The following is a 21,909-nucleotide window of genomic DNA, read 5'->3' as shown; positions in this document are numbered from 1 at the left end:
TTTAGAATTAATTTCACAGTACAACCCCAAATGAAGATAAAAATGTGTTTTCAGCAAGGGCTAGAAGTGATGTTTACACTTTTTTACGAACTAATAGCAACTTTTAACTCATTAAGTTTAGAAAACCAGGGACGTTTCAAGACAACCTACATCTCATTCGCCTTTATATCAAACATTTACCTCATGATGAAAACCAAATGAAAACCAAAATACTACCAATATAGCCACAAAAAAAGGAGCAAGAGCCATCACAGTGAAGAGAGCAGAAAAATTCTGCACTGACTCCAGTAGAAGAAAGCAAGAGAAGAGAATTCAAATAACTGAACTGTACAAATGGATGCAGACTACATAAAGCCACATGAAAATACCTAACTGCTTGCTAGCCCTACAAATCAAACAGCTTGCATCACCAGCAAGATGATTGGGACACTACTTCAGCATTTGTGGAATGAATCATAAATCCAGCCTCTCTGTCCTAAAAATCTTTCCATTTAAAAGATGATGCAACAAAAAAAGCACAAGCACATTGGTATATACAACCAGAAATAATGACTTGAATATTATACTGTTAAAGGCCTTTCAGTTTACCTGTCATACTGAACTTGAATAATTTCAGTTTAAAAGTCAATCACTCAAGCATTTACTAATTAAGAAAGACGTGGCTGATATAGTTGTTATAAATGAACTCTGCTTGAATAAGTTATTAGAAATTTGTACAATCAAGTAGACATTCATGGAAATCCGTGTAATATCTTTTAAGAACTATACCAGCTGACAGCTTGGAACCAAGAATGGCCAGTGATCAGAGAAATCTTACCACAGAATGTTCTAAAAGTCAACCTTTTAAAAACATATGTAAAATTCAATTCAGGGAAAATTGTATCATAGTTCTTTAGTTCAAAAAAATTGCAACATCACATTTCTGTTGTCCTTAAAATAAAATTGACTGGCTTCCAGCACTGATAATTCCCCCATTGAATTCAATGAGCATAGCATGCAGCTTAGATAGGCATATGGTGTTCTTTACATATGCAAAGCTCTTCCTTTATTGTAACTTTCTTCTAGAATTTCTTTCCCCAACCCATTTTTTCCAGAGATTTCTGCCTAGAAGGCAGAAAGCTTAAAAGGACATAGGCAGAGAGAAGGTTGTTCAAACTCAATGCTTTGCTTTCATGCACACTGGAGGAATCTGCCAGCAGCACATTTTTACTTCATCAATTCAGCAAGAAACAAGATTGCTCTTCAGTCGACATTCAGAAGCACCAGCCTGACAATTAATACAGGCATGTGACACTGAACAAGTAGGGAGAAGGCAAAAGAAAAATCTTTTCTTAAACCCAGTCATAAACTTAATAGCACTTTAACAAGTTCACTACAAGGTTTAACTGGAGAAAGATAATTAGAAAATATACTACAGCAGATATGGAAATATAGAAAATGCCACCTTTGTGGTCACTTAACAGAACTTGAAAAAATAGTGCATGGAAAGCAGGTTGAACACCAAACAGCTGCTTTTCTGTACCTCTGTCAAACTACACTTTAGAAAAATAAGGAAATTCTTTACTTGACACCTCAATGCATCAGTCACAGCAATCAAAAACATCTAAGTGGATGGAGTGCTGCTTCATTTCCAGCTCTCATTAGCACAGAATTCCTTTCTTCATCTGTCTTGTCCTGTCTATTAATGGGGATAATTATGCTGACCTCCTTTACAAAGCACTCGAAAATATACAGTTAAAAATGTTCCTAAACAAGTAATTACATATAATAGCAATCATGTATCAAACTTCAGTTATCAACTCATCACATGAAAGCAAGAATCCGATTGTTCCTGGAATTAGTACACAAAATTCAATTTCTGCACCGACATTAGCTTCCTAGTACTTCCATCATTATTACTACAGCTGCATTATGCTAAAATGCACTAAAGAACCTGTCTACCACTGACTGACATTTTGAAGATTTTCCAAGCTTTGAACAACAAAAGACCCAGGATTCTTTTCAACAATAATTTCCATGTTAATAATTTCCATCTTGTTAAACAGAGATACTTCTGACCAGCACCAAGCTTGGGTGCTATTCTGAATCTGCAGCCTGGATTGTTGCAATGGCTCCAGGCTAAAACAGGCTGTAACACTTTGCAAATGTATTTTCTTGTTACATCCATCAACCCCTCTCTCCTTACAGGGGCTAGTCTACAAGGCCACAATTTCATCACCAGCACTTACTGTCACCAGTTTCTCTTCTTTCCTCTACATCTATATGTTACTTTCCTCCTTTCAGCTGCACGCAATGCCCATAATCATTCAGTATGTTTGATGTACACATTTTTCTTTCATCTTGTGCTACTAAAAATGAAAAAAAGGTGAGAGGATTTGTTATAAAATTAAGCTACTTACCAACTATTGCCAGATTATGCTCTGAGCCACACGCGATCTGAAAAAGAAATATGAATGACTAAATCACTACCTGCTTACCAGAAGGAAAACAGTCACAATTATGACAGGAAATTAAAAATTAACCTGAAACAAACAACTACAGTTTATAGGATGCAAAAATCAAGGTTGAAGTGTTCCCATTCTTAAATGGAATTTCATTTGTAGCCTCACTTAGGGGCTTAGTGGCAGGAGTGCACGATTGTTTGTTTAATAAAGAGGTATTTTCTTCTCAAAATGCAGACATTTCAACCCTTTCAAGCAAGACTGGCCACAATTCTGCAAAAGCATCACACCTTTGACAACACCCACTGGATCCAACAAGAGGCACAGAGCAAACACAGATTAATCCATACAGAGGCAGCTGGGAATCAAAAGGGTGATGAAGATTTCCACCTCTGTTACCTATATTGTTTTTCCAGCTGACCCCTGAGGAACTGCTCAAATTATACAGGCTCAGTGTGATAAACCTGATGTGATATGATCCCTACAAGTCACTTGCCTAGAACGGAGAAAAACTACCCTGGGACTCAACCCTTCTGTTAGCTCATTAATGATGGAAATCATTAAATGATTAATGAATTTCTTTTCAAAGCAAACTTATAGTTCAGGTATTTTTCATCCTTCTTTGTAGGTGCAGTGAACATGCCTGATGCTTAAGTTGCTTTGGTGCAGTGAGTTTTTGTAAGTTGTCCATCAATGATGGTAACACAGGCACCCAGAGCTGCCCCCTGTCCTTACTGCAAGGGCTCGTCTTTCCCACAGAATTTCTTTTGCAAGGTCACTGCTGGCATAATTGTCTGATGTACGAGATTTCACACAAGGTTACTCTGCTGAGTGTCCTCAAGTTTTTAATTTAAATAAAAGCAACCCCCTCAAAATTCTGTATCCAGTTCACTGTCTTGAAAGTACTTGCCCATTATACCTAATACTGAGCTGGAGAAAACTAATAAGCACTTTCTTCCTAAAGAACATTTGCAATGGCAAAATATAACACAGGAGTATATACTCAATTATATTAAAAACTAGTTCTATACCATCAAAAGTTTATATGGTTCTGTGCATGCATCACTTTATAGCTTTTACAGCCAGAGAAACAGCTATAATCACCTCCATGTCTGCAGAACATAAAACCATAGAAGTTAATAAAACAGGCCTTGTGCTCAGCTCACTGTGCTTGAGAATTTACTGGTGAAGAGACACCCAAGACTGACACACTGAGTAGCTTGAGCTCGTCTGTTACAAAAGAGCACCACAATCACTACTACGCACATTTTACTTGTGCCACAACTGCTACATGAAAATATTTGGGCAAAGCCATCCCAACACAACAATGGCAAGGAAGAAGAAAAAGACTCTTTAGAATAAAGGTCCTTAGACAAGACATTAAAGCATTTGGGAAAACAGTGCAAGAAAAATAATTCAAGTGACAGCACATTCCAGCATGGCCTCGTCTTCAGAAAAATCAAGACAAAGCAGCAGGAAAAGCAATGCCTTTGAAAGAGCACTAGCAGGACTGCATCGAGTCCTTTATTCCACAATACTGCAGACAGGAAAAGCTCCAAGTCCCAGCCATGAAAATACATAAATCACTGCCATATCCCACATCTCTATCCTCACGACAAGACCGAGCCCTACACAGCAGCAGGGCTGGCTCCTAATGCCTATTTACTGGCTAATGCTCCCACCTGTGCTTCTCAGGCTTATAAGCTGATGCCATGGCAACAAGATCCACACATGGAAGCACATGCAAAGGCTTTCTAGCAAAAAAAAGCAAAATTCTCCTCTTCACCAAGTGCTGAAAATTGGATATATTGAAGTTACTGCTAATAGAATAAATAAGTTTTATCTGAGGTGTGAATAATCTTGGCTAATTCCCTAGGAAATACACTGACACAGGCAGAGATTCAAAAGCATTGGCAAACGGAACTGCTCAGGCTGGTGGCTGACACTGCCAGGACCTGCTCCAGAAACACTACATTAAAAAAAAAAAAAAAAGGAGAAAAAAAAAGCCCCACACAAACAAGGTGTTATTTAGATTGCAAAAAACCACCCCTGACAAAGAAGCCTTTTTTTTTTTGCTACATCCAATAGCAGCAGGTACAGAGCCTGCAAAGCCAATAAAAGAACGCTGGTGATGTCAAACAGCTTTGCTCAGGGAGCTGTTACTCTGGCCACCATTCAGAGCTCCCACCAGCCGGCTATCAGGCTGTGAGGGGCTTGGCCAAATTGCTGTTTTATACAGACTGGCCAGCCCTGGGGAGCTGCCCCCAAGGCAGCCACTCATGGCCAGCATGCTGCAGCTCTGGGGCTGATGGGGTACCAGCTGCTGCAAAGCACAAAAACACCTCTTCTGGGGGGTGAAAACCACCTCAGTGAAGTGCCAGCTTTAACCGGAACCAAGTTAAATGGTTCTGCTGAAGGCAGTGCCCTGAATTCACCCTCGACAGCCCAGAGCAAGGACAGCACACACCCTGTACCAGCAGCAGTTCTATGCTCCAAAGCAGAATTTGCTCAATTTAGAGCACAAGGTTCACCACACCTCTGCCTTATCACAGGGTGTCACCACCTGACAACACAGACTGACTTTGTAGGAACCCCCAGATTAAAAAAAAAAAAACAACTTGGAGAGCTCTAAATTTAGCTTTCTGGAACACCTTGTCCATGATCCATGCTCCTTGCTACAGGCTATTCCATCCACCCACAGGATTCCTGCTGGCCTGCCCACCTATGCCTCTGGAGCTCAGGAGGGACCACACCACAGAGGTGAAGCAAGGTTGCCACTGCTTAATGTACACTGAAGCCTTGCAGGTATTCCACAACATCTTTCATACAATAAAGTTTAAAATGTGGCGCCTCCTTTTCTCTGTGACTCCCCACAACAGGCAACAATCAGCCAAGAGTGATTGATTTGCTGGTACAAATACAGGGAACAGCATTGCTGAACAGATGTTTTATGCTTCCATTAGATGTAATAAACTCTTCAGTCAGTGCAGGTCACTGGGAGAAGCCTGGTATTTACTGCAGCAACTATAATTTTCTGGCTACTTCTCTTCTGTCCCCACCCCCAATGTGCTGCAGAGAAATTAAATTCCAACAGACATCTGCACGCTTCCAGTGGGTTAGTACATTCAGGGATGCTTATAAACACACAATAATGCTTTCTAATTGGGCAATAATTTTACATTATGTTTTAATTGAAAAAAAAAATCACTAAACTTAATGACAAATCAGAGAGACTGCTACTGAGCAAAGCATTCTGTGAGCTCAAGAAACACAACTCCCTACACAGTAAAGAATTCACACTAAAGTTCTCAGTTTGGAGGGAAATTGGAGAAGTTGTGAAGGATATTGTGTTCTCTATATAAATGATCTCACGTGACAAATGTCTATAAGGCAGGCAAAGAATGCTTAGGGACCATTTCACCCAGAACTTATTTACCTTATTATCTGTGCTCTTTCAACCATACATAAATTTTTTGTTTCTTCCCTCAAATTGTGTGCTAGCAAGCCGTTTTGTACCTAGCAATGGCTGTGGTTCAGATCCATCCATCCATCCAGAATTAACACGTCTGGTGTAAGCAGCCAAGGGACCAGCATTTTATTAATCATAAATAGTATGATAAATAGCATAATCACAGACATAAGCTGCAAGGATGGTGAGGAAAAACCTTAGCACAGCAACCACAAACTCTGGGCAAAACACCAACACCTTTCTGCAGCCTACATATATGCTTATGGCCCAGTCCTCACAAAAATTAATTGACTGTATGTAAAATCAATGAGTTATGCAAAAAAGAGAAAAATATTTTATTCTTAAGTGAAATATTTTGTATCTTAAAAGTACTACATGAAGAAGCAAAATAATGTTTAGCACATGTTATATAAACATTCCCATATACACCTGGGTGTGTGCATAGATACAAAAAATATATATGTATGCACATTAGGAAAAGAAGGTTATCTACTAAACAAGATATTTATCAAGGAAGAAAGTTCAGACAAAACATTTTCTGTCTAGAATAGAGATCTCACCTTTGCAGACAGCAAGCCAACACATACAGGACAAGACTCCTGTGGATATTTAGACATGCAGTCTCCCTTGGATTTCAAAAGGTAATTAAGACACAAAAACACCTTTTGCCAACCATTCCCTAAGGGACTTCTGAGTACTGTAACAAAACAAGTCTGACAAAGTGTATAAAAATCCAAGTTTCAGGCTAGTACCATGACCACAAGGCCATTCTTTCTTTTCTTTCTGTAACCCCAGCGCTTGGACTGAGTGGAACCCACCAGGAAAAAAATGGAATCAGATCTGCAGGCAAAAAAATGGAATCAGACCTGCAGGCAAAATCAACCTCCCACTGCAGCAGAGGGGAAGGGACACCACAGGAGAGGTTGCAAAGAAGAAGCACAGGGAGTTGGACTCACAAGAGGGATTACAGGTTGAAAAGTCACAAGCATCCAAACATCAAGGTGTTAAGCTAGAGCAACAAAAATACCTCAATGCCATTTACTTTTGTTTCACCACCCTACAAACGCACGTTAATTCCCTTCAGTGCAATTATTTCTCAAAACATGAAAGGCTGTGGAGGCTTCTATCACTTCTTAGAGATGAGAGCATGATGTACAAAGAAGATTTATAAGGATGAATGAACTGATGTTTAAGTGGCATGCAGATTCTAGTCTCTGTCTTCCTAATTGCACTCAGCTCTTTTTCAGGGAGAGAGAGGGCAGGAGGCAAGGGAAGGAGACCTCTGAAAGGGTGGGCACATAAGTACTTTGATCCAGGACTTTAGCCATGGCATCTCATGTCCTTTGACAAATTTCACTGTAAGGAAATTGCCAGGGCCGGAAGATGGCAAATTTTATTCCTCCTGAGATCAGAAGTCCTAATGGAAGGAGAGGAGGTGACCGAGAGACTGCAGATCAAAGCTTACATAAGGCAGGGGAATCTTCTCTCCCGGAGTTGCTCTTCCGTGCCCTTGATTAATGTGTGTAACAACAATTTGTACTGTTTGACACCCTCGGTGCAACTGCATTTGTATGCAGAATTCTATTGATGTGTAAAAATAAAGTAAAAGGAATCTAATTAGCAAAGCTGTCCTGCTTCCAATGATCCTTTACTAGGAACTCTGTGTTCCTCTTCTGGATCATTTGACTCCTGATTGATAAGAAAGCAGCTTGCTAACCTAGTCACACTCCTTGGCCAGCATAAGACTAAGTCCACTTTAATGCAGAACATGTTCCTAGCTGTTGGCTGAAGCAGGTGAAAAGTAAGAGGGCTAGTGTCCTGTAGATCACAGGATATTTACCATTTTTCATCAAGTTTTCTACTTAAAACAGATTTTTTTTTTATAGTTGTGTGATTGGCTTTTAAGTCTTTATGTAGTTTTACTTTCCCCTACAATAAGAAAATTCACAATAAATTTTAAGCTGAACACACCTAATAAGGTCTGGAAGAAAACATTTCTTCTCAAAACACACCTGACCTAAAGCTAACGTGCCACGTAAGCAGACCTTTGCAAGCACGGAGGAGAAGAGGAAGCATTAAGGCATTGCCAGGATGCAGTAAGCTTTCAAAGGAAGATTTTACAGCTCCCAGTAGCTTCCAGAGTTATGATCTATGCCCTCCCTGCCTGAAAGTAATTCCAAGCCTGCATCACTTTTAGCACAAGACACAAAACGCTTTTCCCCCATGCAGCATTTCCCTTGCTTCTCTAGCCACTGATTTCAGAGTCCCATCTTCCATCACTCAACAACACCCTGCCCTGCCAATTGCCTTACAGTCACCAAAAAGCCAAGAGCTGGCCTTCACACCCCCTGTGCCATGCGACACATATGTGTGTCCCTGCACACCTTCCCACTCTGTGACACTAACCACAGTGAGAAATTGCTCTGCTCTCCCCTGACTGAGCACCACACCTCCAGGAAAGCCATCTTGTGGTTGACAGGGTGCAGTTGCTCTTCTGTGATTCAGCTGGTGCACCTTGGGTCTCAAGTGCTTGCACAAGATGGAAACATTTGTTAAGCACAAAGCAAAAAAAAAAAAAACAAAAAAAACAAACCACAAACAGCAACAACAAAAATAACCCAACCACCAATAAGAAAAAAACACAACTACCCACAAATGCACAAAACCCCTCCAAACAGCCAAAATAAAACCACATACCAAAAACCAACTAATCTTTTAGTATCAGAGAGGAAACACCACAACCCCAAAACCCTGTCATTAGTGATAAGGCACAGGAGATGAAAATAAAAGAAGGAAAGAAAAGCTATTTGTTAAAGCAGCCAACATTTTCACTGAAGGTTTACATCACAGTAACCCATGTGCGCCTCCTAAGTCTACTTGAAGGGAGATAACTGGTTGAAAACCTGGTTACATCGAAAAAAGTAAATACGGACCATTTGCCTAAGGGTGAGAATGAAAAGACTGAGGAGGTCAACACAGAGTAAGATCTGTGTCCACCTATGAAAAACACCTCATCTTTAGATGACTCCAGAACAACAAAAAGTGCTGAGATCTCAGTAAGAACACTCAGTGGTATTAGGTTTTAGTTGAATGACAAGAATGCAGCCAAAACAAGTGTGATAAAAATCTTTACAAGTCAGCAAGGTCAGCTGGCTCTTCTCTCTTGCCTCAAGATTTTCCAGTTAGTTCTTTTACCCTTCTTCAGGCAGTTCTCTCCCTCCCTTGGGGTCCAGAAAACATTAGTATCTTTCATTCCAGGAAAATCAAGCTCTGCCACTTTTATATATCCCTCAGCCACACTGGTCCATCAAAATTTTCCATTTTTGTAATCAAGACCTCAGCCACAAAGCAATTTTTGCCTGTCCTTTCATCATTTTTAAAATTAACGAAGTAATTGTCATTCAATTTCAGTTTATTTCCTGTAACAGGCTCTCCATTCAGGCTTCATTATTTTGTGAAAATTAGGACTGAAGTATTCCTACTGATTGAAAAACAAATCATACATCATAGCAGGCCTGGTAACATACACATACTCCTAAACCTATGACTGTGCGCTGCAAATCCCACAAGACCAAAATCCTTACTAACATTACAGACATCCAGACATGAGCTAGAGGAATGGGGTCTTCAGCAAATGCACAGTTTCACCCAAGGGAACAACTTCACCATTTGTCTCAAGATTACTTTGATTTGGTTTGTTTCATGCACAACTCCCAGCTCCGTGCATTCTCAGTGTCACTCTCTCATAAGTTGAATGACAGGCACTAAAATGAATACCTTACAATCTATTCAGGTTTGCTTTGGGGACTGCAACTAGTTTGTTCTTTGAGGCCACAAACACCCTTTTGACATAAGAAATTAAAGAAGCCAAGGCCACAGAAACACAAAGCTACAAAACATCCTTATGCACAGATTTGTCTCTACCATCAACACATACATCCTTATGATCAGATTATTCTGATGTTTTCAGGTCAAGAATTGTGGCTTGCAGCATGCAAAAAACCCAGTCAGTATCTGTCTTTTCTTTGTATTGTACATGAAAACAGCAAAAAAACAAAGTTCACTATAGCATATAAATGTCATCATTATCTATCTGAATGTGCTAATTTCTAGTACTTTGAAATTAATGCAATGGTTCTGTTAAACAATGATTACAGACAAACATTCTGTCAAAGTATATATCATTATTAATAATTTTATAGGCTTAGAATAAAAGTCATGACAGCATGTTATTTGGCAACAAAACACTGAATTCCACTTAAACAACCACGTTCTTTTGTGGATGTATAACTGCAGTTTTAAGTTTTGCAACAGAATCTGGGTTTCACATGTCTTTCCTTGTGGCAAAACAGTCCACTGTTTTTAATGCATTTGGAATATTTTCTGGAATATTCAGTGCAGCTGGGGAGAATCAGAGAGCAATCAAACACACATATCAGGGGCACTGAGCTCTCCCCTCACTGTGCTGTTACTGCAAGACGTGTCGCTACAATTCCTCTCCACAACAAACACACTGCAGTGAACTCGGGACACTCAGCCTGCAGGATTACACAATAGCACAAAGCCCTGCATTTTTTTTTTTAGGGCTCAAAAGAAAAAGAGCACTTCTTATGAAGTTCATACCCTCAAACAACTGACTGTCAGGGTAGTCTAACTGGATGCTGTGAAGAGGCAGATAATGTCCCTAAAATACCCCTTTAAAGGAAGCAAGTGCTGTAGTGTGGCTGTGGCCACCTCATTAGGGCCAGGGAGAACTGACCCCACCATTGTCAGGTCTGACTTTGCTCACCCTCCATAACCCTTCTTTTCTAGCATGTGGGGTTTTTTCAACATCCTTACAGTATTTTCTTCTTTAACATGCTTTTTACCCATGCAATCCTTCATAAAAAAACTGCATCCAAAACTCCAGGCAATATTATCAAAATAATAGCAGTAATGATGTCATTATGGAATATTACCCCTATTTCACAGTGCAGGGGCGCTTGTGTCAACTGGCAGTACACAAGTACAGTGCCATCAAAGGAAATAAAAAACTTACTTAATTTCCAAAACATTTCATGTTATTTGAAAGAAATGAGCAGGTTATTTAAAGTACTGGAATACTACTGTGTAATATCATTAGAAGGATCCTTTATGGGGACCCAATGCCTTTGGGAAATATTATTCAAGATAACTAGCAGCTGTTCAAGAATGCAAATCTTTGCCTGATTTCCAGCATGACACTCACTGACCTCCCCCTCCGCCACAAACATGCATGCAAAAATTGAAATGTTGTGAATGTAACTCAAAGCCAAAGAAACACCAGCATATTAAGAACTTCTTCTAAAATATGACACAGTAAATAACAGAGGAAGACAAAAACACTCTTTCATACACCAACTACCTCAACTTGAGGACAGAATTTTGTTGGTTCATTTACTTTCCAGAAGAGCTGCAGGCATGCAGCTTCTGTATCCTTGTACAAGAATACCAAGCCATGAATTTTGCTGACTGTCCGCTCCCTTACCTCTCCAAATAAATGGTGCTTATGTCTTTAGGGTATCATGTAACTCTGCTCTTCAATGTTGGATTCTCTGTTTCTGCAGCACTTACTAACAGCACAGCTCCCTAAAGCAAGCTTGCTGGAAATAAATAAAATGTAAACTTGCTTAGAGTCCAATGCAAAAATCAGAAAGACAGCTCTTCTGAATAAATAAGTTTACCATTTGAAAGGACTCAAGTAGTGAGACTGAGCCCTGATACTAGACACAAAGAAAGAATTAGGGAAAAGAACATGTCTGAAGAGGCTCTACACAGCTAATATAAAGGTATTTTTATTAAAAAGCTGAACTAGAGAATCATAGAATCATTGAGATTCAAAAATATGTTTGAGAACATTGAAAAAGATGCTGAACAGGACTGGGCCTGACACTGAACCCTGGGGAACAGCACTGGTAACCAGACACCAGCCAGACTCACCTCCCTTTTCCCACCACTCCCTGGGCCTGAGCATCCAGCCAGTTTTTACCCACCAAAGAGTGCCCCTGTCCTAGCCACGGCCTGCCAATTTCTCCAGGAGAGCACTGTGGGAACTGGTGTTAAAAGCTTTACTGAAGTCCTGGCAGAAAACATCCACAGCCCCTTCCTCATCCACCCAGCAGGTCACTTTGTCAGAGGAGATCAAGTACGTCAAGCAGGACCAGCCTTTTCATGAGCCCCTATCTGATCTCCTGGTTGTCCTTCATGTGCCACAGGATGGCATTCAGGACAATCTGCTCTGTGACCTCCCCAGGTACCAAGGTCAGGTTGACAGGCCTGAAGTTCCCCAGATCCTCCTTCTGGCCACTCCTGTAACTCAGTGTCACATTTGCAACCTCCCCCGTGCACCAGTTCTGCTGATAAAGGATGCAAAGTGGCTCGGTGAGCATTTCCGTGAGCTCCCTCAGGCGGACTCCTCCAGCCTGAAGAGCTGTGTGTGTCTAAGTGGTCACTGACCATTTCCCTTGGATTATGGGGGCCTCATTCTGCTCCCTTTCTTCCAAGTCAGGGGACTGGTACCTGGAGAACAACTTGTCTGACTATTAAAGACTGGCAAAGAAGGCATTACACAGCTCAACCTTTTCCTCATTCTCTGTCACCCTATATCCCCCACACATCCAATAAAGGATGGAGATTCTCCTTAGCTCTTAATGTATTTATAAAAAGATTGTTATTGTCTTGCATAGTAGTAGCGAGATTGAATTCCAGTTGGCTTTTGGCCCTGCATGACCAAATGACATCCCTGTAGTCCTCCTGAGCTGCCTACCCCTTCTTCCAAAGGTGATAAACCCACTTTTTTTTGCCTCTGAGTTCCAGCCAAAGCTCCCTGTTCAGCCAAGCTGGTCTTCTTGCACCAGCTCTTCTTTCAGCACATGAGGACATACTGCTCCTGTGCCTTTAGGATTTCCTTACTGGAAAATGTCCAGCCTTCCTGACTTCCCTGCCCTTCAGGATTGCCTCCCAAGGGACTCTGTCAACCAGGCTCCTAAAGAGTTTGGAAGTCTGCAGTAACAGTTCTGCTGACCCCTTTCCTTACTGCTCCTCCTACAAAGGGAACAGGATGGATATTGAAGGTTCTGCAATGGGAATTCATTTAGAGTTCTTGAATCAAACCTCCAGAAGAAGTTCATAAAGCTTGATAAATGGGCAAGACTGAGACGGACAAAATTTACCATGGTCAGGTAGAGCATAATAAATCTTCCTGGATACCAAAAAGAATAATTTAGCACTGTTCAAACATACAGAAAGATTATAAACTAGTTGGAACCTCTCAGGGGAACTATATAGCATCACTGTAGACAATTCACCAGAAATATCCATTCAATATGTAACTGCAACACAAAAAGCAAGAAATTAGATTAGTTTAGTCCTAAGCACACAAGCAGTCCTGGTAATTTATTAATACCAGTTTTTCCACAAGAAACACATTTGATAAAGACTTTGATTTGAAGTCATGTTTCTAGGACCTTTCAGAGCCCATTTGTCTTTTTTTTTAATGTTTTTTTCTTTTTTTTTTTGTTATTGCAGTTGCATATCTCTCTGATTTCCTGATCAGAATGCCATACACTGTCCAGGCAACTGCCTGACAGAAATCCAAGTATATTAGGCCTGTGTTTGACACTGAAGCATTTATCAAGCTTTTATCTCACAAAAAGTAGGTATCACATTAGACTGACAAGATATATTTTCCATAGTCACATACTCGCTTGCAAGCAACTACATCATCATCCTTTAAACTTTTATTGATCCAAATTCATGTCAAGGCACACCATTACTTAGCCAAGGCAAATACCAGGCTGACAGGCCTAAAATTATTTGAGTCATTTTGTTCAGTCCTTCAAAATACTGGCAGGGCATTGTCTTCCAACCAATCTTCTGAAACTTACCTGACATTCTGGGGAAAAATTATTCACACCAACAACCTATACAGCACTTGAGCCATCTCTTTTTAAACTCCCAAAAATAAAAAGTTGCAGCTTTGATTTCTAAAATTCTACCTCTAGAGGCTGAAAAAAATGCTGGTATGGAGAAGAGAATCTCATTCCTTTATGATACTTCTGCTTTTTCCCCTAAATGCAAAATAGAAAATTCTACTAATACAGAATTTGCCTTCCCAGGGTTTTGCCAATAGCCATATTTAAGATGTTTTAGGATTAACAAGGATGTTTTAGTCTCTTTTATTTGTCTGAGAGCAAACTCACCCTCAGGATCTTTTCCTATCCCCCCTAATTGGAGCTGGTCATTCTGTGCTGTGGTAGCTCACAGGCCAGGCTGCAGCCAGTGCCTAATGTTTTAATTCAGGGGACTGGAAGGATTTCCCACCTGTTGGATATCCCTTAAAACCTCTTATTTCCAACTTGTTAATGACTTAGAAACAGGTAATGCAGTTTTAATATGAAATGCCCACTCCCATATTTTTAATATAAAATGCCCTCCTCCTGAATAAATTGTGACCACAGTCGCTGATATTGCAATCACCTTTTCCGTAAGGTTCCACACTGAAATATTTTGTTGCATCATGGCTTAAAGGAGAGCGAGGAGGGCAGAGATACTGTCAGTGGCATCCTGCATGAATTCATCTGTCTTCCTGCTGCTCAGAAAGATTACAACGTTCCCACGTGCACAGAAGTCAGGCCCCTATCCTCCTACTGTTAAATCACATTTTTCCTGTTGCTCTCACAGGGTGGCTCTGTAACAGCACACAGGAATCATCAAGACAGGAAAATTTTTCAAATAACATTTCATGAGCAGTGCTATATGCTCATTATAAAAATGAATGGATGCTTTAAAATAAATCCTGAAGACAGGAATACATTCCTCAGTACAACTAGAGAGTCATTGTGACTCTGTATATTTACATTATATATATCTGTATATATATATTATTAGCTTAACATAGATATTATGAGATATATGTATTAAATATTAGATATATATCTGTATATTTAGTGATCAGAAAACCCTTCACAACACCTGCTTTCCTTTCAATTTATAAAATATTAGTTAAATAATATGTGGTTTTAAATCCTAGCTTCATCTGATACAACAGTCTATGCCACTTGACAGAAGACAAAATATAGAAACTCTCAAGAACAGAGTTTTAATATCTTTTATTAAAGTAGCTGCATTTTTGCAACAGATGAAAAGTACTGAGGTTATATTAAAGTCAACAGCCCACCAGACTTCACCACTAATTACAAAACACACCCACCTCTTGTGCATTTGTAATTCCAAGTGGCATCACTGTTTAACTGGAAATCAAGAGGCTGCAATTCTCCCTATTTCAGAACCTTACAGACATTTGGTGAACTCATTTAACCTAAAGCAAAATATGAAGCCCAGCTAAGAATAACAACAACAGGAAAGCCTTCCCTGGATATTCTTGAACCTGATTAAACTGAAATAACTGCATAACACAAAAACCCACCCTTATCTGCCTTGAGTTCTCAGTCATCCAGCTTCAGAAGTGATTTACCCTCACAAGGAAGGTCACCATGTGTGGGAGGTTAAGAACCACTGCCCAAGTGTGCTGTGCAGGACCTGACCTGTGTGTTCTCCTGCCCACACATGATTGCACACCAGCAAATATCAGGAGTGTTGGAGGCTGGCAGTAACCAAAGATTTTGCCATTCTCACATGAGCACTCTCTGGCCAGCACACCATTCCTGGACACACAACAAGTGAGAGCTGCAGCTCACATTCCCAGGCTACTGATGCACAAGGGGTTGAACATTTACTTCTTTGCCCAGACTCTCCAATATCGACACTAAACAAAAGCTACATCCTCTTAATGGAGGTGGTCTCTGCACAAAACTGCTGCCCTGCTATTACCATTTCAAATAAAAATAGCAACTCAAGTCCATCACTTCCAATCACTCAAAACACATTTAATGACTGCAGGCAGGAAAAAAAAGAGACCATTATCTGATTTTCCAACTGTTTCAATATATTGGGTTATCATCTTCTGTAGCAGATTTCACCTCAAAAATATCTGAGGCATTGCAAAGTACAAAGCAGCACTTCATCCCCAACTACTTGGCCACAAAAAAATGGGAATGGCAGCTTTAGGCAATTTGCCTTTCCAACCTGTGTTCATCTTATTTACAGAGTTCCATACTGTTGTCTCCTTATCACAAAAGTTCCATACCTTCTGGGTGTTTCTCGTGGGCAACTCCTCAGAGGACTGACTCTTACTTCTTCACAAAGTAGCCACTGACCCCCAGCTCCCCTCTCACCCACCCCACTCTTTTAGAGCACTCTTCTCACTGGTTACAGCTGTGGCCTGTGAAAGCCAGGCCTGTTCCTAATCTTTGCTAATTGGCCCAGCTGCAACTCTTTAGGGGTAAGATTACTTTCTACACTATCTTTGATTTCTTATATTCTATCCCACTAGACCAACCTAGTGCTGAAACACTATGGTACTTACTGGGTAGGGGAGAGTTTGGTTAGCCATAATACCTTTAGAATCACACAACCTGAAAAATATTTTGATTAATTAGCTTACGTTTAATTCAAATGTTATATTATCCAAGAAAATACTTTTTACCTGTCCAGGAATTTCTGCTACATTTCACGTCTTTTTGAATCTTTACACCTTTCTCATATTTGCAAACATTTTTCTTACTAAATGCCTGAAAATCTTTTTTTTTTTTAAAGAGCTTCCACCTATCCAGTTGCCCAAAGAGTGTTTCATAGGACTACTGCTGGAGATGGAAGAAATCCATTCCTGAGCTCAGAGGATTGAAGCATTCCATAATTCAACTGCTGAGCACCATTGTCATACATGTCAGACAATTCTGACCATTGATTCATTGCTGAATTCTTCACATCATTTGTGTGAGATGAAGCAAACCATCTGCAAGTGCCACACACACTTCTCCTGGACTACTACTACTCCTTTTCCTATTCATCCTCTCTTTTCACCTCTGCAGTCTCCTACCTTCTTTTCTTTCTGTGAGTACATGAAGGACATCCTACATTCACCCAGAAGTAAAACAACACCTGAGTGAAGTTATTGGGGAAAAGAGCTAATAGATGAGCAGAGGGTCTGTGAAGAGGTTTCAGATCACTTGTAATGGAAAACAAGGGAGTAAAATATTCTGTAGATTTTCCTGGTGGACTTTACTCTATAGTCTGCCATGATCTAAAACAGAAAGGGAAAAGGGACTGAAAGTAAAGGGGAGTGCAAAGTTTCTCTTTTACCCTCCTGCCTTGGAAAATTATCAGGCTTTTGAACATTTCCCATACACTGTTTCCTCATTTTTCCCACCCTCAATTCCTCACCAAAGAGCAAGCAACCTTGTATACAAGAGAGAACAGACTACTACTACTGCTAATTTACTCTATGAGGAACATATTTAGCATAACCCTAAATTTATCACTATTAGGAACATATATAAGCCCATACTTAGAAAATAAGTTTCTATTTTGGATCTTCCTGAGAACAGAAGGCACTGCTAATTTTAAAACAAACAGAAATAAGAAAAAGCTTAAAATTAGGCTGCACCTTTAAAAAGAATAATTTCAGTATAAGACTATGATCTACAGAGTGCAAAAATCTTGCTTCTTAAAATAATTTTTAAAAGAAGGATTTTTCACATGCTTTTTTACGCAGGCTACATCTTGACTAAAACATGAAAAGCTATATTGTCCACAAGACTGCCTGAAGAAAGAGGTTCTTTCAGGTCAGGATGAAGGGCATAGCATTCACCTCAGCCTCAGCAATTAAGAAAATTGTTTCCACCTCTACAGGCATCAGTCCCTTGAAAACTGAAGGAACAATCTATTCAACACAAACATGAATGAAATGTTGACCAGACAGAAAAAAAGACTAAAAATATACTTTGACAACAAAAGACTCTTTTGGAGGGGGAAAAAATGAGTAGCTAGGCTATCCATTAAAATTATTTCCCTGGCTTCCATTCAGATGCTGTCCAAGCACAGCTTCATTGTTTGGCATGTCGCTTGCATCTCCTCACGTCACCTTCATTCTCTCACTCAGATAACCTCAGATAAAAATACACAGAGCCCTATTCTAAGATTCAGCAATATTAAATCAGGAGCTAGCAGCAAAAACTGGGGCTCTCTTGATTCATAAAGAATTTTTAAAGCCCTTTTGAACTACAGAGCACAGGGAGGAGGGTGAAAGCTTTCATCAGACTGAGGCATAGGACTCGGGCAAGTTCACTTCCAAAGCAGGAGGTGTTTGTTATCCATGGTGAGAGGGACATCCAGTTACTGCATCTGCACATTCCCACAGGAAGGTCGTGCAGCTGAGGGAAGGGAATGCTGAATCTGACATCCACTTCATCAGCCTAATAAATTTTAGATTAATTACAGAAAATTATTTCCCATTGCACTTCCACATCAATGCGGCTTTTTTTTGCTTCTCAAGCCTCTTCAAGGCACAATATTGGTACCCTTCAATCATCTGCCACTAAAACACTGCCAGCACAGAACAGGACTGTACACACACCTAAATGTTCTACAGAATATATATGAGTACATATATCTATTTATATATGGAAAGAAAAAATATTTATCCATGTGAAACTGCAGAAGGTGATTTTGGTTGATTGACACCCCCCCAGCACCCTCTCAAAGTAGCAGAAAATTGCACCATCAAGCAGACTGGGATATCATCATTATTATTGTTATTTTGGTTTAAGAAAATGCTGACATTTTATGGTTATGAATCAGGAATAGCCAGCTCACTGCCCAGTGAGTACAAATTAGGAGTCCTGCTGATGAATGGTCTTTTCAGCCCACCTTTCTGGCATCCCTTGTGTGCTCCTCTCCACTCCTCCACTGTGCAGCACACATCTTTTCCAGTCCTCTTCCACTGCTCACGACTGCCGCCTCACTGTCACAGACAAAAGGCTCCTCTCCCTCTGCAGGGCAGGAAAGGGGACATCCCCTGCCCTGTTGCTGTGCTGCTGCCTTGCCTCTGCAAATCATCCTGGATTATCACCACAGAGCAACAGAGAGCCTGAGCTGCAGCCAGACATCAGCAGCCCTTCCATTTTCAGCGTGCTTCTGTCTTATTAGGCAGCATGCCTTAACTAGCAGCAAAACTAAAAGCAAAACAGGAAGGGTGAGCCTGATAAGGGAGGCCTTATCAGCCTTGGCTGCCAACAAGCCCCCCAGAAATGGGGGAGGGGAGGCCCTTTTCGAGGCAGTGCTTTTGCACACTGCAGTATGCAGGAGCCAGACGCTGCTGAGCGCACACAATAGACACAGTTGCCGTAGCAACAGCATCACAGGGACATTTTTCAGCAAAGCTTCTCGCTTTCCACCAAGGTTATCTACAGATTACCACTTAGCACAGGGATCTGTGAGGATCAGACAACACCTTGCACCTGTCTGGAGCACTGCTGCATGAAAAGATGCAACAATGGCCACAGCACAGGGAAGAGAAAGGCACTGCAGGAGCAGAGCAGGGGCTGGGCTCTCAAAGTGCCATCTGACAGCAACAGCTTGCAAGCTAATAAACTGTCACCTCACCACACACTACAAGTGTGATCTGCTGGAATCAAGTATGCTTTCATCTTTTGTTTTGTTTTCTGAAAAATTACTAGATTACAATAAAGATCTACAGCACATTTCTGCAGCAAGAGACTTCAGTTTCTAATAGCGATCAGAAAAAACTTCCCCAAACCAAGAAAAAAAACCAAAACATATAAGCTGCTTCTTTTTACACATACTTTTATCATTCCACTAATGCTGTTTAAAGGCAGAGAAAATGTATGGTGCAGCACGTGTCTTGAGAAAAACTAGTCACAAACAGAGCATTTGAATAATTTACAACCTTAAACTACACTAGTGAGTTATTTACCTTGTTTCATTTGCTCCTCCTATTTTTTCAGATAAACAAAAACACATCAATCTTTTCCCCTTGAAATGCAAGATTTTTTTTTTACTCAAATATTTAAGTGATCAATTGTCACTCCCAAAGAATAAAAAATAAGGACTTGTTCAAAACATAAATATCACTTGAGAAAACACTTCATCAGTTGTTTCTGCTTAAAGGAGTTTTAAACTTTGACATGTTCAAGTTTTGGCATGCAATCTCTTGACTGTAAAGCTGCAAAAGTAACCCCCCACACAATCAAATGGCACAACAGAATTTGCAACTTGCTCACGGGATACAAACATCCAAAAAGACTGGAAGCTGGCAAAGGATCAAAACTAATCAAATTAAACAGGACTGTTCCTGCTTTTATGTCTTGCTATCTATAAAGATAACAGCGTGTTCCTGAAATACATCTTTATGACAAACCACAGGTAATTCCAGCATCAATTGTGTATATATAGTTGCAAGCAAACGGCTGTCACACCATACCAGAGATTCATTAGAGAAGAGTGCTTCAGGCTCCTCTAGAAGACAGGCAGTTCAGAAACTGTCTGCTACAAGAGCAGCAGAGACACAATTATACACCCAAGCCTTGACAGTTGGGGGAAAAGAATCACATTAGCTCTGATAAGTTTTACAAAAACCTTCAAATTTCTTGGCCCTCTGTTAATAAAGGACATTGCAGCACAACAGATATTAACTTTACCTCTGGAAGAACAGGCAAGCTCAAGATAAAAGAAGCTACTGCAGCAACTTCAACAGGAACAAGCTGAGTTTTCCACCATATAAAGTCATGACTGGGTAGCCTAAGAAAGATGCCACCACACAAAAAAAACTTATTCCTGTTGCAGGAACATTTTGAGTAAAGTGTCCAGCTTGAGTTAAGAAAATATGACTATGTAATTTCAATAGTCCTTGTCCTCTTAAAAACTTTACAAATAGAGCAGCATGTTAAGAGCCAGATGTCAGGAGCAATGCTAGAAAAGGACACACAAAATCACAGGCACCAAATTCTAAATTACTGTGGAAAAGAAAACCTACTCCTTACAATGGAAGGCATCTTTAATGAATAAAACTGGAAGGAGACAAGGCAAAAACTATGTAGGCAGAAGCTAACTCTTCACAAGGTAGGAGAAGCGGAAGAAGGCACCCTTTTGCTATGTACATGTGGGAGCCTGAGGAAAATGTAAGTGAAATTTGTGAGAGAAGTAAAAAAAAAAAACCTCATCATCCTCTATCACTAACACATCAGCAGAAGAAACTCCATTTGAAAGGAGAACTTCCAATTAGAAGAACAAGAATAGCCTTACCTTATTTCAAATACGGTAGAAATGCAAAATCCTGAAACCAGGGATTTGCATATTAAGTTAAGTTATCTACTGCATTTAAATCTGGGCATATTAGAAATTCCCTTCTTCTGAAAGAAGAGAACAAGCAGCTTGATTCCCTTTCTACTCACTGAACTTCTGACCAAGGTTTAGGATTGTCTGGAAGTCCTTTGCCTCTACCCTAAATAAGATAATAATGTTCCTCATCACTCAAACACACATCCTAAAAGCAAAATACAAGGAAGAGAAATGTTAGCTTGTAACAGAAGTCTGCCACTCCTACTCACATATTTATAGCACCAGGGTTGAGCATAAGGGTTGTAGAATTTAAAATAACAGTAAGGATATTAAGGACTCTGAAGACAAGGAATCATATGGGGTAGCACAGGAGGCACAAGGAAAAATGCAGTCTGAGAGTGCAGCTATCCCACTGGGAAAGCCATTGACAGGTTAATAAAGCATTCAAGGGAAATGATGATCAAGTACTGATGATACAGCTTAAAACAGCAGTTTTGAAGAGCTCCCATCCAAAACCAGAGGAGAAAGGGTTGCACATTAGTTATATGGGAGAAATTCCAAGTCCATGGGGCCTGAAATTAAGAATTACATTAAAAATTGTAATTGGCCATACAACTTCCCAAAGAAATAGTTTTAGTTGCAAGGTCAGAAGCACCAAGGACAGAATACCTAAAGCACTGGGAACATCATCATCTCCATTAGTAACTAAAGTTAAATTACTTTAAGATATTCTTGGCCAACATGGTGGTGTGATAAGCATTCCTAGGACAAGTTTCTGCTGAG

The 21,909-nt window shown here is 40.1% G+C and overlaps 1 protein-coding gene across 4 annotated transcripts in view; it reads right to left on the bottom strand.

The window, feature by feature from the left end:
* Positions 1-21,909, bottom strand: part of SERGEF (secretion regulating guanine nucleotide exchange factor) — a 141,656-nt gene that overhangs the window by 61,348 nt on the left and 58,399 nt on the right. For all 4 annotated transcript variants that reach the window (XR_010440551.1, XM_064714895.1, XM_064714897.1 and 1 more), the window contains one exon: positions 2,400-2,436. Coding sequence is in view for 3 of the 4 variants with exons in the window: in XM_064714895.1 (XP_064570965.1) it covers positions 2,400-2,436 (37 nt within the window). In the remaining variant the exon portion in view is untranslated. The remainder of the gene's footprint in view (positions 1-2,399; positions 2,437-21,909) is intronic.

The sequence above is a fragment of the Zonotrichia leucophrys genome, chromosome 5, assembly GCF_028769735.1.
Source record: "Zonotrichia leucophrys gambelii isolate GWCS_2022_RI chromosome 5, RI_Zleu_2.0, whole genome shotgun sequence".
Classification (NCBI taxonomy): domain Eukaryota; kingdom Metazoa; phylum Chordata; class Aves; order Passeriformes; family Passerellidae; genus Zonotrichia; species Zonotrichia leucophrys.
The sequence above is the reverse complement of the archived record's forward strand: the minus strand, read 5'-3'. Positions and strand labels throughout refer to the sequence as shown.